The sequence below is a fragment of the Motacilla alba genome, chromosome 7 (genome assembly GCF_015832195.1).
Source record: "Motacilla alba alba isolate MOTALB_02 chromosome 7, Motacilla_alba_V1.0_pri, whole genome shotgun sequence".
Classification (NCBI taxonomy): Eukaryota; Metazoa; Chordata; class Aves; order Passeriformes; family Motacillidae; genus Motacilla; species Motacilla alba.
In genome coordinates this window covers 7,872,532-7,892,316 of record NC_052022.1, presented here as the reverse complement: position 1 = coordinate 7,892,316, position 19,785 = coordinate 7,872,532, and the positions used below count along the sequence as shown (strand labels likewise).

Below are 19,785 nucleotides of genomic sequence, written 5' to 3'. Positions count from 1 at the left end.
CCAGGCTCTGCACAGACAGATTCCAACAAAAAATGAAAGCTCTGTGCAGAGCTGGCACGAGTAACACTGAGCACACCCTCTTCACTTCTGCCCAAGCCCCTGGCAGAGCATTAGTTAATTAATTAATTATTTAATTAACATCACAGCAAATTTGTGAGCACCAAACAGCCCCTGCTACACCACCAGGGCTCTCCTGCACCACGGCTGCATTCCAGCCTGGCCACCTCCCACTCTCATCTCATTTAGGGGACAGGGAAAAAAATAACACAGGACTTCACTCTCAATATCCATCCCTGATTGCAAGGGTAATACCAACATACACAGATGTGTAATTCTAAAAGGAGTGTTTCTTTGCTTCTTGAATCCAACTCAGCAACAAATTCCTGGAGCAGAATCTCTTCTCTTACTGCTCAGTGATGGATTATTTCTTGCACTTGACCCATATCCATTGACAAGCATCACAACACACTCAGCTCTGTGAAAACAAGTTTGTGTTTATCTCACACACAGGAAAAGCTTCTTTTAAGATGTGCCAAATGTTTTAAACCATATTTTTACTGCACAAAGTTGGCATATGTGCTATTGTGGAATCTGTGCGCCACGCTTCCCAAACCACTTCCATTTTATTAAACATTATTTTAAAGGAATTTCAACTACCTTCATGCCAGATTTCCCAGGCCCACTTTTTATTGTACTTTTCAGGATAGACAAGAGACAACAGAGACCCAAGGGAAGCACCAGCTCCAGCAAAGGCCACTGCCTACACATTTCACTCCCCAGGTGACAAAGGCAGTGTACAGCATGAGAAACATTCCAGGGACAACCACAGATTACCTTATGGACAGACAGCCTCTCATTTGCTCTTTAAGGAAAGAAAACATGAGAAGCTGAAGTAATATTTCTTCAGCCAGGTAATATCTTTCCATGTTAACTGTAATACACAGTCTACAAAACATGACAGTGAAACCACTGGTCAACTCCAAACCAAAAATGCTTTAAAATTATAATTTTTTCCCTTTTGTTTTTTTTTTCTTAGAGTCTGTACTAAATAAAATTAATGTTTGCAGAATAAATGTGGAGAGCAGAGGGATTTCCTCCCTAAACCAGTGCCATGGTTTCTCTGATGTTCAAAAGGGGTGTCATCACCTGTTCTCTTTTCTCCTCACTGCATGAAAGTAAAGATGCTCACATCAGAACTAGCAATTACTCAGCAAATGAAAGCTTCTGCTGGGGCTGATACAGGAAATCTGGAAACACCATAAAAACACAAAAAATAAAACAAGTAAATAATGTTAATGCAAGGGCTTGACTTAAAAAAATATCTGGAGTGAAAATATTTCTGACTTAGATGGAGTGGTTTATTATAATCTCCAAATAAACACATTAAAACTGTAAAAGGGCAAGAAAAAAAAAAAGAGAAGAATCTTTGCCTTAAAAATATATATGTGAATTAAAAAAATATTTGCTTTGAAAATTAAAACTGAACAGGGTGTACCTGCTGGGACTGCTGGCACAACCTTGGATTTTATGGTGGAAAAAGTGATAAACCTAATTCCAAAACAGGGGTTTACAATAAGAGAAAACACACACACACACACGCTCAGGTGATTTGCTGAGCTTTAGCACAAACAGGATTGCAGGGCACTGCCTGCTGCCGGCCATCATTCAGACTGCAGCTCCTTCTGCAACACTCTTGATTAAAATATATGAAAAATACTTTCTGTCATTGTGCTGGCTGTACACCCATCTGACAGTGCCACCAAGAACCAGTGCACTCCATCATGTACAGGAAAGATTGGCAAAGAATGTCTGAACAGAAAAAAATGCAAGCAACTCATCTATTCACAGAGGAATACACAAAAATATTCTGAATTTTATTGTCATGAACAGCTATAGTCCCTGAAACAAGAGATGCAAGTACAGACCTCAGTAAAAGAATGCAGATCTGTTGAGTTCTCAATATTTCCCACAGGGCAGCATACACATTTCTAAGTAACTTGAGAGAAACTGGGAAAATATCCTGAAAAAATTCTTCCCTCTGCCCCAATGAGCTCTCAGGTTCAACCATGTTCATTATTCACTGCCAGCATTTTAAATTCTAATTTCCTATTAGAAAACCTGAAGATCAATAATGCTACAGGAAGATGTACTCTTGTTTAAGGTCTCCAAAGCTATGCCTGACAACTGGAATGCCTTCTGCAATGAAACACTTTTCCAGCTAACAGGGACTGGACTGGTTAATGGTTGTGTGTACTCTCCACCATGCCCTTCTACAGCCAAAGAAATCAGATTTCTAACTGACAAAGCTTAGTACCCTACTAAGTTATTTTCAACAATATTACCAGCTATCATCCCTATTTTCTTATTCTTTCCTTTGTATATTTTTTCAAAGAAAAAAAATCCAAGTCAGATTAAAAAAAGTCTATATTGTCTTTGAAATAACCCAAAATTGAAAAAGAGGAAGGAAGGAAGAAATCTGGATATCTGCACAGGTACATCTTTACATATTGTACAAAATGGGAATATATTTTGTCACTTTTAAGACTAGCTCACAGCGTTTCTTTTATTTTCTTCAGCAACATCTGATTATCTCAGATAAAGACCAACATCTCCTCTCTCTTTAGACATTTGCATAATTATTAACTTTGGTGGCAAGCCCATAAAATTGTGGACTCAGTTTCAAGCAGAAAAGGAAATGGACTGTAAAAAATTCTACATTTCAGGGCTGCTCTTCTTAAAGAGCAGTCTAGAAATAGCTGCATGGGGATGGCTTTTGTAGTGAAGGAGCTTTCAAACGAGGAAGAAATAATGCAAGATTGGAAGATAATGTCAGAGAAATCCAAAGATCAGTAGGGAAAGTTTCATTAGAGGGCAGCAGTTAAATACCAGACCTTACCTAAGGACACAGTGATTCATCCACCACTTGAAATCCTTAAATCTTTCTTTTTGTTTTTCTACAAAACCTGCTCCAGACCCTGAAGACACTGCTTACAGCAGGAACCGCTTTTTCAATTTCTACTCCTACCCCTTCCCAGGAGGTAAAGATGATAAAACTTTCAGATGGATACAAATTATCCTATTCCAAGAGGAGCAAAAGGTAGTAAGTAGCTATTTATTTTCTGCTAAAATCATCCTCTGCAGAGTTCACTTATCCTGCCAATATCCAAAGAAAGTGCCAAATGCTCCCCTCCAGCTCCACAGTAATGAATCTGAAGTTGTATATTTCATTTTCCATGCATCCAATGCCATCACTGCAATGCCACAGTGCCAGGAAATAAAGTCTTAAAAATAGAAGCAGGAAGCAGAAATGCTGCTTTGCAAGACTATTCCTTGAGGTTTTTTTATTGCCCAAGATATTGGATATCATTAACTACACTGGCTATTAGAAAAAAAAAAAAAAGTAAAAAACATCCCAAAACCTATACATATTTTTTCTGTGTTTATCAAAAATACTAAACAAGTCATAAATCCTTAATTACCCCCACTTTTTCTACTTCTCATACACACACATCCTCTAATAAACAAAATGTCCTTTCTTTCCTCTTTTTTGTACTATTAGACTTCATTGCTCCTTTGGCCAATAAACTCAGGAGAACACCCCACTACAAGCTTAGAAGTTTTCACACTGACTCAGAGAACCATCACTGCAGGAAGACTGGATATTAGTACCAATGGACTGTAAATAAAACACAGGGCCTTTCTCTAATAAATAGCATTCCTAATATTATTTTCAAGAGACTGAGATGTTCATACCTGTACAATCCCATAGCTTTTACACTGGATTGTTTACAACAATTTTTTTGCGTGATACTAATACAAATTATATTTTTACATGATGTTAATAAAATTCTATTTCACTGTAGGACCTTTTTAAGATGGATTTTGAAGACCACAGGAGAAACCTGTGTCCAAGCAAGGGTTTAGCATCAAATTCTACAATTCTTTTTACCACATCTGGAAAACTCATAAAAGAAGCTTTGCTGTTATTACAGGCTGTAGAAGAGAGTTAAGAAATACAATAAACTACATGTTTTATAGCATCACCAATATTTAATGTAGCTCCATGCACAGCCTTTTAGTTTTACTGTCCTGGGTTTTGAAATTAGGAGAATTTTTATGCATAGAATATTATGCACATGTTATGAAGAACTACTAGAGTTCTTAGGAGAATAATCTCATGGACTTTTTAAGTAAGAAGAGTAATAGATGGAGCCAGCATAATGATCTTCTTCCACTATGTACTTACCTGCTTTTAGTGACCCCTTTAGTTTACAATACTGGGTCTGGGATAACTTTATTTGACAATTAGGAACAGTGTTTTTCAGATAGGGTGGGGACAGAAGCAGCTGTTTTGTGAATATAATAGAGAAAGCAAATTGAATTTTTATGATTTCATTAGCAAAAACACAAGAAACTGCTCCTCTTGGCAACAGAACTGTTCCAGCTTTACCCAGGATCACATTTTTTTGCACTGACTGCAGACAGAAACCAGTCCAAAGAAGAAACTAAGGGCAGCTCAGCAGAGGTGAGATGTCATTGCAGCAGCTGGGGAAAGGGAGTGGCAGGAAACAAAACTGAGCATCCCTTCTCTTAGTCCTAAACTAATGGCTAACAAATAACACCAGAGCAGGTGATGGGAAAAAAAAGAAAAAAAAAATTAACCATACTTTTCTCCTTTTTATGCTTTTGCTTTTAAATGCACTTATCCTTATTATACCCACTTCATTCTTCAGAGTTTATCATAAAGCAATGATTCAATCACAGAGCTCCCTAAGCAAAGCACTTCTAGTTAGAGTTGAATGCCACAGCTGATATAATTGAAGCATTATTTCCACGCAAGGTCATTCTGAATTTACACACACAGCCAGACTCCTGCCTTGCACACAGCACTCCACAACAGTTTTGCCTTGCTTGGCTTTGCACAAATCTTGCTGTCATTCCTTTGATTCTGTCACCTGCAGGAACACCCAGATTACCACAATGACACAGACCAGAGAGTTGCCACTGCATTATGTGTACATTTCTTACAGGGAGAAAGTGATCAAGGCATGGCAACGAGAGAAAAGGAAGTCAATGAGCTGAAAAAAGAGTTTGAATTTGTTTTTTGGTTTCTTTTACATTAAAACTGCTTACTTTTTGGAGAAATCTGCATGCCATGCACAAACCATTTAATAAACTGGAATACTAAATACAATTTGTAGTCATCAGAAAATGACTATGACTGTAAGAGTATATTGAAATATTCAAGTCTTTTCTATATGCAAAGAGAACCACTTCTCAAATCCCACAGTTCAGATATTAATAGAGTTGATCTTCCTGTGAATCCACAGACAAGATCCAGTTCTTAAACACAATTCTTCATCACTGCTTCCAACTGAGTAAGAGCATGAATAGATAATTCTAGTAGGTTTCTACTAGACAGAGCTTTAAAATTAGAAAGCCACTTCAAAAATTAATGAAAGAGACGTGATTCAGAGCAACAAGGAAAACTGGGACACTGACCAATTTCAAGAGAGTTTGAAATATTAACTGATTTTTTTGTTCACATTGACTGGATAATATCATTCAAGACTTAAAATTTTTACCTAGTTTTAAATTAAGTGAGAGCTTACAAACTTACCATTAATCCATTTGGCTTCTGGATTATGAACTATGAACTCTTCTCTGAAGAGATCTTCCAAGGATAATCTGTTTTCTGATGAATTTGCGAGTTCATCTAAAATAAACACAACAAGATAATTTTAAATAATTATTGAAAACAATATCTTCAATATTGTTTGCAAAACACTGGAATTATAGAACCACAGTAACAATACCTTGCTCTTATTTTTTTTCACAACAAATAAAAGTATAATTTTTGTTTAGTAAAGCTTCAGGAAAGAAAGAATCGGTACCTTTTGGACAGGAAAACTACAGGATTTAGTGTTTGGCTATTTGTTATATTGGGACTTTCACAGCAAAACTCTTCCTTACCACAGCCCCACACCACAAAAAATTACAAACAAATACCAAAATTTCCTGACAGCCAAAGGATGTTGGCCATATTGAGTACCTTACACTGAGAGAAACTAGATTTAAAAACTCCTGCAAGTAAATTTGGAACCAAATTCACCTATTCCACAATCTAAAATGAAATTTTTAAAAAATCTACATGCACATTTTATAGCCTGTGCTTGCTTTCTAGTGACATGAACAACATAACTTGGCAAGCAGCCTTGTGTTTTTCCCAAACAGGACCCAGGAATATTGTGCTCCTGAACATTAGCCAATGTTGACTTACAAAACAAAACTAAATAAAACAAAATTATTTTCCTGCATCTAAAACAATCTCCACACTATAAAAACTAAAAAAAAAAAAAAGAAGCTCTGCTAAATATCAGTGTTCTTGTGCTGTAAGCTAAAAAATAAGTAGTGAAGACTTCACTAGTGAACTGCTGCACAAACAGTGGGAATGTTGAACCATTACTAATAAAGCAAAAGTTTTAGTGTCAAAAGACAAACCCACCAAGTTTCCAAGCAATAATCACTGGCAGCAGCTTGCACTTCACCTGACTGCTTTAGGCTGTCTAAAGCTGTGCTGGTTGTTGCCTGTGCAAAAAAATGCACCTGTGCACTTGCCACATAACCAGTCCAATGCCCTGCAAGGTTTTTTAAATAATTTAGTATTATTGGGCAGGTTACCATAAATTACAGCACTCTTTCTCTTCTCCATGAGCTTTTCTTTCCTTCTCCATGAGAGGAACTTTGTGTTAGGCAGATTTTGTCCTTACTGATATTAAACAGTGCTCTGGTGACAGGCACACACCAAAAGAGTATCTGCCACCACAGCAGCCAAGCAGCAATCTTGTTATCTTTGTGCCAACCCATGATGCTACCAGGACATTTTAAACAAAGCAACCTGCTTTGTAAAGGTCATGGCCTGTAATACATTTTGGATGAAAATGTGACCCTTCAAAGAGAATAAAGTCAATCAATAGTTTTGTTATTGGTCTTTATCCAGGCAAATTTCTCCATTAGAGGGCCAGCAGAAAGCTTGCTGGAATCAACAGCAATGTGATATTTTTGCCTTTAAATGTCAGCACTGCCTGCTGCAGTCACTTCAGCTGATATTAATAAGGTGCATCCTTGGTGTACCGGAGAGAAACTCCCTTTTAATGCACATCATGAATTTACAAGAGACACAAGGCCATCCCAGCTGCTCACACCACAGCTCTGCTGCTTTTTGCATGCTGCTCCCTCCCAGCTGGCAGCAGGGCTCTGGGAAGCACTCACCCCCTGCAATCAACTCTTCTTGCACTTCATGTCTTGTAAGGATCCTCCCTCATAAGACAAACATTCTAATCCTTAAATAAGCTTTTTTCCCTCTTCCTACTTTCCAGGAATCAAAATAGTCTGTTTAGGTTTGGTTTTTTTTTCATCTGCCAGTCCAGCATGGGACACAATATTCCACTTGCAGTCTTACTGGGGCTTTACAGCAGAGCAACATTATCTCTCTTGATTTATACCTAATCCCTCTGTTTACACATCCTGGGACCTTGTTAGCTCTTGCTCCTGCCACACACTGTGTTTTAATCTTCAAAGTAGGCACATGTTGTTATGTGTGCTCTGTTCAGCTCCACAAATACATTCCTGTGTCTTCAAAACACTGCTTCTGACTTAACAGCACCAAACACTGGGCTCTCCTCATGCCCATTATCCCCTTTCTCCACAGCCTTGTTGACAACCTACCCTCCACAAGCTGTTTTCCATCACCTATTTGGATTCCACACACCCTGGTCCTGATGCTGTTTGTAATTCCAAACGTGTTCCCCTTCTAACCTTACCTGAGTCTGTTTCTGCTCATTTGTGACCCTTTATTTCCTGCCAGTTTGCCAACTAGCAATCAAGCTCACACAAGCTGTTATGTTGTCAAAGACTGCCTTACCTATGACAGATTTTTTTCCGACTGCTTAAATAAAAATCACTAAAACAATACATCAGCTGAGTACAGAGAGGCTACTAGAGAAGAAAGGAATACCAGCCCTGCTCTCTGCTATCACATCCCTGGCAAGAAATCTCAATATAAATTGGATTTTAAAGTAAGTTTTAAATTATGGTTAGCATTTGTAAACTGAAAAAAATGGCACTCTGGAAGTGCTCAGAACCAGGACAGAGCTTGGAGCCACCTGGGATAGTGGAAAGTGTCCCTGCCCATGGCAGGGGGGTTGGAATGAGATGATCTTTAAGGTCCCTTCCAACCCAAACTAATCTTTGATTCTAGGACGTACTTGTTCATTTTAAAGACTTACTTTTAGTACTTTGCATTTATTACGTTACAAAATAGCCTGCTATCTCTTTTTCATTTCCCTGTAAATTTTATTGAATTATTCCTTAAAGGAACGATATTTCCAATGTTCTCACACTATTTACCACAGATTTCTCTATTTGGGTCTGAAATTATATATATATATATATTTATATATATATGTGTGTATATGTATATGTATAGATGGATATGTAAATATGTGCAGCAAATTACACAGATTACAGAGATACAAATGAAATCAAATTCTAAAGACCAAATGACTACTTCTTAATTGTACATCCAATTTAAAAAAGTTCAAATTTTGGCACGTATTAATTCAAAGTGAAAAACCTAAACTAGGAGACTCCAAAACTTGAAATTAATGGCCTTGCTACTTTCCACAAGTTTATAGGATATTATTTTTGCAGGTTAAATGTAGTCTAAACACCTCATAAAATTTGCCTTCTAACTAAGCCAATAAAACTAATAATTATGTACTGTAGTATGCCATTAACTGAACCTCCCTACTGACTTTGCTGTGGAAAAAAAAAGGTTTTATGCTAGAAATTAGGATAAAGGCTTGATGTTAAATGCCATCTGAAAAGTGGAAGAACACCACTAGTAAACTGTATGCAAGCTAGCAGGTGTAACTGGGAATTAGCTCACTTTGTGTTATCATGACAAAGGAAGAAAACTTGCCAGAAAATAGCTGGATATCAAAACCTGCCTGCTAATTTACAGTAGGTATAGGGAGTCTAAACAGAGTTGAACAGAAACCTGAAACTTCTTCCAGTGAATATCCACATCACAAAAAAAAAAAAAAAAAAAAAAAAAAAAAAAAAAAAAAAAAAAAAAAAAAGTAGTTTGCTTCCTTTTCCTTTAAGAGTAGTATGAGTAAGGATATGGAGAAGTCTGTCCTAACCCTGAACAGTTTATCTACTGGACATAATCCAAATGGATTCTCTTCCCAGAACTTGATGTTACTCAACCCTTTCCACAAAAAGCATTTTCTGACTGTTTGTCTGACCTAAATGCTCTCTAAAGTAATTTTTCTGAAAAAGAGTCCTTTTTTTTTTCTTTCATGTGTGAGTTTTCCTTGAGTCGGTGATGAGGCAGGTGCCACTTTGCTCAGCAGTAAGTGCACATACCAGCAGGCATGATTTAAATGCCAACATCAATGTAAGCAAGTCCTAGAAAGAGCATTTGAGTTTTCCACACCTTCAGAAACTGTAAGTTAACATGAAGGTAGAACTACTGACAGTCCCAAAAGGAAAAAACAGCTTTAAGTATTGTGGCAAAACACCTGTACAGAGGAGGCCAAATCCATACAACTCTTAGGCTGTTCTTGAGGGGTTTTTCATATAAAAGCTTTCAGCTTCTAATATTTTCAATTGAACATTTGTCAGTCTGAAATACAGACCAACAGTGGCTCATCAGATAGGTCTTCACATAATTCCTACAACGTGGAACATACTGTCATGATGCAAAGCAAGAACAAGCTGATTCAAAGGCAGGAATGATTTAAAAGCATTGGTATCTAAAAATCTACCTAAGACTATTTCAGTATATGCAGGTGTGAGATGAAACCTCAAAACCATAAAATAGAATGAATAAAAGCAGAAGAAGAAAGGTTCCTGTGTTATATTTATACTGACATACAAACCAACGGATGGCATCTCATGGATGTCTCTGGGCCTCTGCACTGGCCATCAATTCCCCATATAAAGATATATTATCTTATAAGATTATATTATAAAATTATTCCCAAGGTATTTTCTTTTGTTCTCTCTTAAATAATTCTCCAGCAATCCACTCCAATTATTAAACAAAAATCACTAGATTCATAATGCAGTGTCCCCAGAGAACAGACAGGCTCCTGTTCCAAAACTTCCAAGTTTTTCCACTCCAGTCCTCTGCTTTAATAAGGGCAACTTCATTCTTTGGCATCTCTGTGCACTTTCTTTATCATTTCACTTCTCTAATTTTGAAGAAGACCAGCAGGGATATTTGCCTGCAAGCCTTCTACTCCCAGGTAAGGAGCAGTGTAGCAATTTATTTGCTGGGAGCTGTGGGGTTTATTTAATGTACTCCTTAGTCCACAGTTGCTCAGAGAGAGTTCCTGAGCCCCAAGTGGTTACTGGGCTGAGAGTTCATTCAGACTCTGCCACTAATGTTCTACATCACTGGATGGTTTACTTGTTCCTCTTTTCCATCTCTTTGTTGAGAACACTCAGACATTTATAAAGATTCTGAGTATTATCACAGATTAAAAGCTAGATAAAATGATCAGAAATGTTACTAATATTGTTGGCACAATACATTTACTCAAACCACCACCCTAATTGTAACACAGAGGTTTCAGATTTGAACAAAAGCCAAGATATTAACAGGTCAAAACACATCTCTTATTTCAACAGAGATCCTGCTTAGAATTGTATAGTCAAGTAATAAAAGATAATACAAAAAGAAAATCAGGAATTTCCTTTTAGTTTTAATATAATTTCTATCTTTAATGGAAGCTAAAGCCTCTTTGAAGCTTTTTGGAAATGAATTACACTTTCTTTTAAAAACATGCTATCCCATATGGAAGCATTGGTCCCTCTATGAAAAGGCAGGAGAGCTGTTGCTCAAAATTTGAGAGAAGTCAAATGATAACTGTTAGTGCACACAGACCTAGGAGCTTCTTATATTGTGGAGAAAACTATGTGTAAATAATTGCAGGCAAAAGAGATCATTGCTGTTGTGTTTGGCATATCAGTAAGTACACTTTTGCCTCCAAAAAATACCAGTGAAACAATCATGCTTCTGAGCAATAACCATCTGAAATTATTATCATTTCCATAAAAAGAAGCAGCATGATGTACAGTGTTTAGGGGAATTTACATGAAATCTAAGAAGCACCCATCCGTACAGGCAGAACTAAATAGGGAGAGAACTCTCTGATGCTCAAAATAGTACTAGAAATGAACACTGAAACATCCCAAGGTAACAAAGGACATTTGCACTGAATATCTTCATTCAGAGCTATTATATTTTATGAGAAAGATTTTCAAACCCAAAAATTTATAATAAAAAATTAGCATCGACTTGGAACTGAGCACTTCACAATAGCCAGATGGGGGGGGAGGGGTCTCTCCTTTTTTCCTCTCCTCAAATACTGGACATCCCAAAGTGATCTTAACACATATTCATGACAAAGTAGTGTCAGCTATAGTACCTGCCAACAGAGTAGCAAAATATCTGCTTCCCAAACCACTAATAATTCATAATTATAAAAAAAATAAATAAATAATGAAAGAGAAGGGGGAACAGTGATGATTAGGGCCAAAACAGGGCAATTATCTATCCTACCATGAACGTCAAAGCTTTCCATGGTAAGCAATTCCAAGCCACTGGAAAGCCCAGTTTTACAGACCTAGATTGTTCTGGGAGAAAAGTTTTCATTTCTATCAAGCTTCACAGTCTCTATGGGGTATCTCAGAGCATCTGAGCTGACAGAACTAGTTTTCACTTGCATGACTTCAACTGAAATGTAGGTCCCAGCTTACACAAGTTTTCAACCAAGATCTCTGGATTTTGAAAGAGCCTCAGAGATGTTGTAATTCACTGAGCTTTCTAAACTTATTTTTTTAAAAAAGTTAACATTTCCCTAGGTTGTTTATTCTGTTTCCATGAGTGCCTTCAAGGACTTCAGTTTATGTTTTTACATCATTAATAATTCTATATAGATATAAGAGCCACAACTGAAAGTTATTGTAGATTTCAGCAAACACTTGATATTTTACAAATCTTCAAAAAAAGAGAAACCTCCTCCTTGAAACAAAAAACAGTCTTCTGTCTTAAAGTGTACCAGGATAAACTACCATGTGTACTCAAAATCTCTTTTTTATTATTCCCTGAAGAAGGCTCCTATTCACTGAGACTACAGCAGCACAACTTTGCTTTCATTTTTCTCAACTTGATCTAAGTGGATATAAGCAAACAGTTATTTTGGACAGCACCCTGCATAAGGAGTAGATATTTGTACAAAACAGAGGAAGCAGACTATCCATAGTGTTCCTGCATCCTCTTTCCAGCTGCCTCATCCCCTCTGACAAGCAAAACTTTTTGATCCTTTTCCATTTAGCCTCACCACCTTCCTTTAAAGCAGCAGCACTCTGCTGCTGTACTTGCTCATGCACAGCTTCCCTCGGTGATTTCATCTGGTGGCCAAACAGCCTGGAACCATTATTTGACTAAAAAGAGCTTCATTAACTTTCTGGTTTACACAAACTGAGCACTTGAATGGCAGAATATTTGCAGACCAGTATTTACTATCTAGGCATGCCATGCAAATCAGGTACTTTACACTAACTTTAAAACTGGCAAAAGGATTCAATGATTTTTTTTTCTTCAAAACTTGTGCAGTGTTTGCTCTTTTTGTCTACTTCTTGCCTTCTCCATTTTTTTCTTTTTCTGTGACTGAGCCATTACTTTCCCCTCATTGTTTCTGAAAGAAATAAAAGGGAAGAAGCTTGTGCATGTACAGATGGAAGATCCATGTCTGTGATTCAGTGAGAAGTTGCTTTGTCAGAATCAGTTTTCCATGGAATACAATTTTCTCTTAGCTCATCTCTGAATCTGAGTACCAACAACAAACTCCTGAAATCAGCTCACACCTGCTGAAGCTCACGAGGATTGCTGTAACCCCCTCAAGACAGAGACAACCCTAAGGACCTATTGCCAACCCCAAATATTTCTGCCCCACAAGGCCTCCAGCAGCTCCGGAGTCCCTACAAGCCCCAAATTTAAAATAGCCACAGGAATGCTTAAAGGCAAGAGACACTTTAACACCCATTGCTTTTGAAGACTGCATTATGAATCATACAGCTTTAGTAAGATAAAATAAAGAAGAAGGTTACCTGGGGTTAAAAGAATGACTGACATAGTGATGAGTGAACAAACAACTAGAATCACCAGCAGCGCAATCGCAATTCCCTTCCAGTTCCTCTGCGGAGGGCTGTTACTTCCAAGTTCCTACAGGAATGGAAAAAAATGAAATAAAAGGAAAAGACCACGTTTCTTAAACATACATTTCCAGAACTATTAGCAACAGGAAAATTGCTCTTGGCACGCTCATAATGTGCATGGGAGGTGATCATGATCCCTCCCTTCTCCACAGTACACAGAGTCATCCAAAGGTGTGCAACTCTCATGCTTTTTTAATAGATTTTTCCTTTTTTTTAAATATATATACATGTAATTTTGTACCCCTAAGAGATAATCAAATGATCTTATGCAAGCTGTCCAAAATACAACTAGTGTTAAAATGTCCTGAACATAAACTTCAGGACAATATCAACGAGCAGTTTATAAGATAATTACAGAAATGAAATGTAGCAATTTACTGTAATTCCACCTAACACGGTATGGACCATAACGGTTTAAATACACATCCTTTTTAATGCACACTATTAAACTTATTTGTAATAGAAAGCATTAGCAAAACTGCCTGAGGCTGCAACTATTCCATCTGAAGCTACAAGCTCTTTTTCTCTATGCAGTAGATCAACTGTGAACTGCTCCCCTATTAGTTATAAAAAAACAACAGTAGCTTATAACAAATGTTAAATGAATGCTACTGTAACTACCAGTGCACTTAAGCCTCCATCCTCTGTGCTTCCACGTTTAGCTCCTGCCAGGCACCATTTACATATTTTCAATCCTAGCAATGCCTTGCTCAAGTTCATGGTGCAGTTTGAGACCAAACAGCACATAAACAGCTAACAACACAATGACAAAACTAGTGCAATTGTTTCTTACAACCCCAACCTTCCATCACAGAAAACAGTAGTTTTTCTATCTAGATTTAGCAAGCAGAAATGTTTCTCTGTCAAAATTACATGTGCCTTTAGTTACAATTATTTTATTTAATAAATAATTGTTAATAATAATAATAATTAATTATTTTTTTGCTGTGGTAAATGCTTTAATTTTATTTTGCTATAATAAAATGCTATGGTAGGATTGAAAAAAACAAAACAAAACAAAACAAAAACCCTCCTGCTATGTTTTACAAGCTTCCAAAAGCATGGTAAAATTTTTTCACATACACATAATTTCATTTTTTCTGGGTTCTAGGAGTGTGAAATGTGTAAGTCTTAACAGAAAGTGGCAATTTTCTTGTGCCTTCTTGGCTCACATGCACCACTTCAGCATCACACTCACCCACAGCAGCAATTGTGTCTTTAACTTTTTAATGTTGTTTTTTTTAACCCCTTGCCAGCTCATTTCTACCTTCAAAAGACACCTTCTCTCCCTGGTCTTCTTTTTCAGAAAATAAAATGGGAATTGTCCAACACCATCTCTAAGCAATCCCACAGGGAATTCTCACAGCAGTCCTCAGCACATCACAGCTCCCAGCAAGGAATGTCCTCCAACACATCTTCTGCCCCCTGGACCCATCATGCTGCCCAGCCTTCCTGAGACTGCCCATTTTTTGAGATTTTTTACTCTCACCAGAGTGGCAGAGCAGCCATTCTGTCTCCTCATGGCAGCTGGTCCCCCCAGGAGCAGCTCCCTCCCCTGAGAGGTGCCAGCCTGGCCCTCCCCACGCCAGGGCAGGCCGTGGCAGCGGCAGCCTGGGCTGCTCCCGGTCCTGTCAGAACCACTGAACCTCTCATCATCATCATCACAGACATCTCCTGTTGGCTCTTGACACCCACCCCGTGTCAGGCAGTGGGTGATGTCCACTGCAGCATGCAGGATGGCTGAGGGCAGCTGCAGCACAGGATTTGTGGCCAATCCCTCCCACACTGACCTTTGCAGCTTTCCCGGGACCACCGTGTGGAACAAACCAGATTACCACAACCAACACCACTCTGAGGTACCCGTGGGGTTTCTACTGAACTTCAGGACTCCTGTCCTCAGCACTCAGGGGGGAAAAACTGGTGTAAACAGGAACTCCTGGCATCTGTCTCCTTTCTCTACCCCATTGCTCCTGCTTCCCAACCACTTTCAAGCTTGCCTGCTTCCCTCATTTTCCTTCCTCCCTTGTGAAATACTAATTACCACAGCCTGTGTAACATTAGACATGGGTCTTCAAGGCCTGCACGACTGCTTCACCAGCCCCTTTGGGGATCCTCAGGTCATAAGCACCACCTAGGTTATGAACCCTAGGTGGTTCCATCCTCTCTGGACAGCCCTGGCCATGTGACATTGCAGGGTTTTGTCACCATCATATTTTCTGAAAAATCTTCTTGCCCATGATTCTTCTCCTGGGAAGCTGAGAAGCCTCAGAAAAAAAGGGAAACAATTCTAAACACTTGCTTCTCCTGTGTTTTGCTGCTTTGGAATGTGGTTGGAGATTGTTTGCCCAACATGTGAATTGTTTTGACTTAATGACCAATCATGGTCAGGCTGTGTCAGGACTCTGGAAAGAGTTTTTCATTAGTATCTTTTAGCCTTCTGTCTGTAGACTTTCTCTATTCTTTAGTATAATTTAGTTTAGTATTCTTTAATATAATATAGATCATAAAATAATAAATTAGCCTTCTAAGAACATGGAGGCAGATTCATCATTCTTCCCTTCGACAGGGGTCTCAGAAAATACCACAGGGACCCACAGCTTTTCTACAAAAATACAGAATTTCTGCATCCTGCAGGTGAACTCAGATCCAAGCTATTATTTACCTTTAAGAATTATTTTAAAGTGTTGATAGCACAGTCTAGGAAACACAAATGCCACAGAGTTAGCCTTATTTAAATGACATCTGACAGAGTCCAGTTTAAGACAGGAACTAGAAGCTCACAGAACCAAGTGCTGGTGAGAGAACTGTAGCTCCCTCAGAGCATTGTGAAACCCTATTCTAAAGAACTGACTTAAAATGACAGAAGCTGGACAACTTGATGAATGTGCCAAAGCTTCCAAAAAATGTACCAAGTCCTTATTATTCACCAGGTTCTTCTCTGCAGACATGAATATTGTTCAGTTTCTAAAAATAAGGCTTCATTTTAAATACTTCTGCAAATTTGTGCAAGGAGAATATCAAAGAGATTAATCAAGTACTGAGCATACAAAGCTTATTGGTACTCACAGTGAGAAAGAGAGTTTCCAGCTAGCTGAAAACTTGGGGAATGGTATAAAAAGAAGGATTTGTCTCAAATTAAGATATTCGGTTTTAATATTTGGATAAAAATTACAAGTTGTATCAAATTATTATATTTTAAATTATTAAAAGTCATGATGATGTTTCGATATTGACAACATTCTTGTAAGACATTTATCAAGTTACTGTACACAAACAACATTTGATGAAATATTAGAAAAAATACTATAATAAATTGAATTCATAGCACAGTCACTATTGAGGGCATCTCCAATTAACTTCTTTGATGCTAACCAATGCAACTCTTGGACTGTAAAACTACAAAGTTTTAAAACAGTGTAAGCTGCAGTCCTTCAACAATAAAACATTTTTAGCCTCGTGCTGCTTTGAAATGGCCATAAGCCAAAGGCAGTTAAAGAGATCTTTGGGCTGTGTATCAGTGGCAAGGCAGAGGCTGTGATTTCTGAGTGTGACAAGAAGATAGAGGCCTTCCAGAGGAAACATCACAGACAGCCATACAATGAGAAGCTTTTGACACCACTGGTTTCCCCATAACTATCTGCTAACTGGCACATAACAACAATGCAGACACAGATGGAGATTTAAGGATTTAATCTTCTAAATAGGCCCTTTGATTAATATGGTTTGAAAAAATACCAGCTCTTGAATATCGTGTTTTATATATAACACTACCTATAATGTTATTATAGATTTTACAGTCTAACTCTAATGAATCAGAAAATGGCTGCACAAAGAATAATAGAATTGCAAGTTTTCTCATTATTTATAGCAGCTTTTTCACAAACCATTTAATTGCATTGTTGCCAAAAACAATCCTCAAGCAATACATACTTCTGAATGTAATTTATGACTCAGTAATACCTTACTAAAACATAGCTACAAAGAGAAAAATGGAACACTGCTCGCACAAAACCCCTGTACACCAATGTTAGAGGTTCCAATGGCTGCTGCTGCCAAATGCTGGAGACCACATTTACCAAGAGCCTACAAGCACTCAGCATCAGGGATCTCAATGCATGCAACCAAAGGACAAAGCCTAAAGTTCCTGCTCTGTGATTGTCTCCGTTCAACCTCTGTTGCAAAGACCCTTAATAGACTGGTCTTACAAAAGCATGTACCATATGTGTGGCACAGCACCACACAGCCTGCAAATCCTGCAACCAAAAGAAAGGCTTAAGTAACCAAAAGAAAGGCTAAACCAAAAACCTGCAGGGACTGGGTGTGGGAGGAAGGACAGGTTGAGGCTGTCAGAGGAAAACATGAGTCATTTCAACCCTTCTGCAGCCCTCTGTGCTAAATCCCACTCACCACTGCAAAACAAGGTATTTCAGAGAGAAATGCTGAAAAAAAAAATACATCCAGCAAATATGCAAAGCAAATATAAATCGAATAGGCTGAAGCATCTTTCTCTCTCCTCTTCTAGGCTGTTTTCCAGATATATAGTCCATCTCCAAACACAGTTCTGCAGCTGATGATGAACTGATTTCACTACAGGCATGAAAATCTTTGAAGCAGCAGCAAGACATGGCTTTGAATATCCCAAGCTATGGCACAGAATCATAAATAGTTTGGGTTGGAAGATCAGCTCAGTCCAACCCTCGTCTCCTTCCACTAGACCAGCTTGCTCAAAGCCCATCCAGACTGGCCTTCCACACTGGCAGGAAACCCACAGCTTCTCCCAGGAGCCTGTTCCAGTGCCACACCCTCACAGGGAGGAATTTCTTTCCTATGTCTGATGTAATCCTGCCCCTTTCAGTGTAAGGCCACTCTCCCCTGTCCTGTCACTACAAGCCCTTGTGAAAAGTCCCTCTCCAGCTCTCTTATAACCCCTTTACAAGTTGCTCTCAAGTTTTCACAGAGCTTTCACTACCCCAGGCTGAACAGCCCCATCTCTCCCAGCCTGACTGTGCACTAGAGGTGCTCCAGCCCTCTGGGCACCTTTGGGACCTCCTCTGGACTCCCACAAACAGGGCCCACACCCTTCTTACCCTGGATGCAGCTCTGCAGGTGGTGTCTCACCAGAGCAGGGTAGAGAGGCAGAACCTCCTCCCTGCCCTGCTGCCCACAGGGGATGGATGCAGCCCAGGATGCTGCTGGATCTCTGCCCTGCAGGTGCACATTGCTGGGTCACACTGAGCTTTCCACTAAGCAGCACCCCCAAAGTCCTTCTCCTCAGGGCTGCTCTCAATCCATCCCCTGCCCAACCTTTATTTGTGCTTGGAATTGCCACAACTCTCATGGAGGACTTTGCACTTGGCTTTGTTGAACTTGAACACAGGCTCATCTCTCTGGCCTGTCAGGGTCCCAAGGGTGTCATGTGGGACAGTGACAAAAGCCTTGCACAAGTCCATGGCATTCTCTTTTCCCTGATACACCAGTGCTGTAACCCTGTCCTAGAAGGCTGTCATCTCGTTCAGCAGTTCTGAGCTTTTGTTCTTTATTTTTGAATTAAATACATGTTCTGACACACGTTTCATATTTAGAATAAAATAACTATTAAATTGCCTCCATAATGGTTGTATTACACCAGACTGTAAAAAGAAGAACTAAGCTCCTATTACAATAGAAATAAAAACATGAAACTAAATTCAGCTAGATTTATTTCAAATAAAAATATTTTTTTATCCCTTGACACAAAAACGCAAGCACATATTTTAAGTATTGGGGATATTGATTTGAGAAAAAGAATCACTCAGAATTAAGAGACATAATAGAAGAATACATAAAAAACTTCCAAATATTTCCGTATTTCTACCTGAACAAACTTAGCAGCATAACCAGAAAAAAAAAAAAAAAATCACAGCTTCCTTCCTAAAGCTTATTGAGTCACACAGTTTTATTGTTAATCAATGAGGATAAAAAAATCTTTAAGACATAATTTTTCCAGCAAGTGTGTACAACTAAGGTTGTTGTAAGAGAACAAAAGGTCAGAAAATATTGGCATAGCATGTGCATTAGTAAGTCAGGTTTCTGAATTATCCTAACAGCATTTTCCAGATTTCATGGAAAACTCTTTGTGTAAACCACAGCTCAATTTCCACCATGGAAATAATGCCAGAAGCAACAGCAGAATGCCTGGTGGAAGCAGGCATGTGGAAGGGCACTGGGTAAAGCCTGAGGACTCCGGAGTGCCTCTGCCAGGCTTTTTCAGAAGACATTGGGTAGTTAAAATGCAGCATCCCCTTTGGGAGAAGAAGCAAAACCCAGACTTTCAGAGACAAGCTAACCCTGAGAGCTGGCATTTAACCCACCTGCTTTTCCTCATAGAGCTCCTGCCCATGCTGCATCAATCCGCTCCTGCCCATGCTGCACCAATCCAGCTGATAAATGGTGGCATGAGCCAAATGCAGAAAAACGCATTTCTATAATAAAGCTAAGAACAAGAATTCAAGC

At 38.6% G+C, this 19,785-nt stretch overlaps 1 protein-coding gene across 3 annotated transcripts in view; it reads right to left on the bottom strand.

The window, feature by feature from the left end:
* DPP10 (dipeptidyl peptidase like 10) overlaps window positions 1-19,785 on the bottom strand; it is a 431,963-nt gene that overhangs the window by 174,823 nt on the left and 237,355 nt on the right. For all 3 annotated transcript variants that reach the window (XM_038143005.1, XM_038143003.1, XM_038143006.1), the window contains exons 2-3: window positions 13,186-13,300; window positions 5,621-5,716 (exon numbers count right to left, since the gene is read on the bottom strand). In XM_038143005.1, coding sequence (XP_037998933.1) covers window positions 5,621-5,716; window positions 13,186-13,300 — 211 coding nt within the window. The remainder of the gene's footprint in view (window positions 1-5,620; window positions 5,717-13,185; window positions 13,301-19,785) is intronic.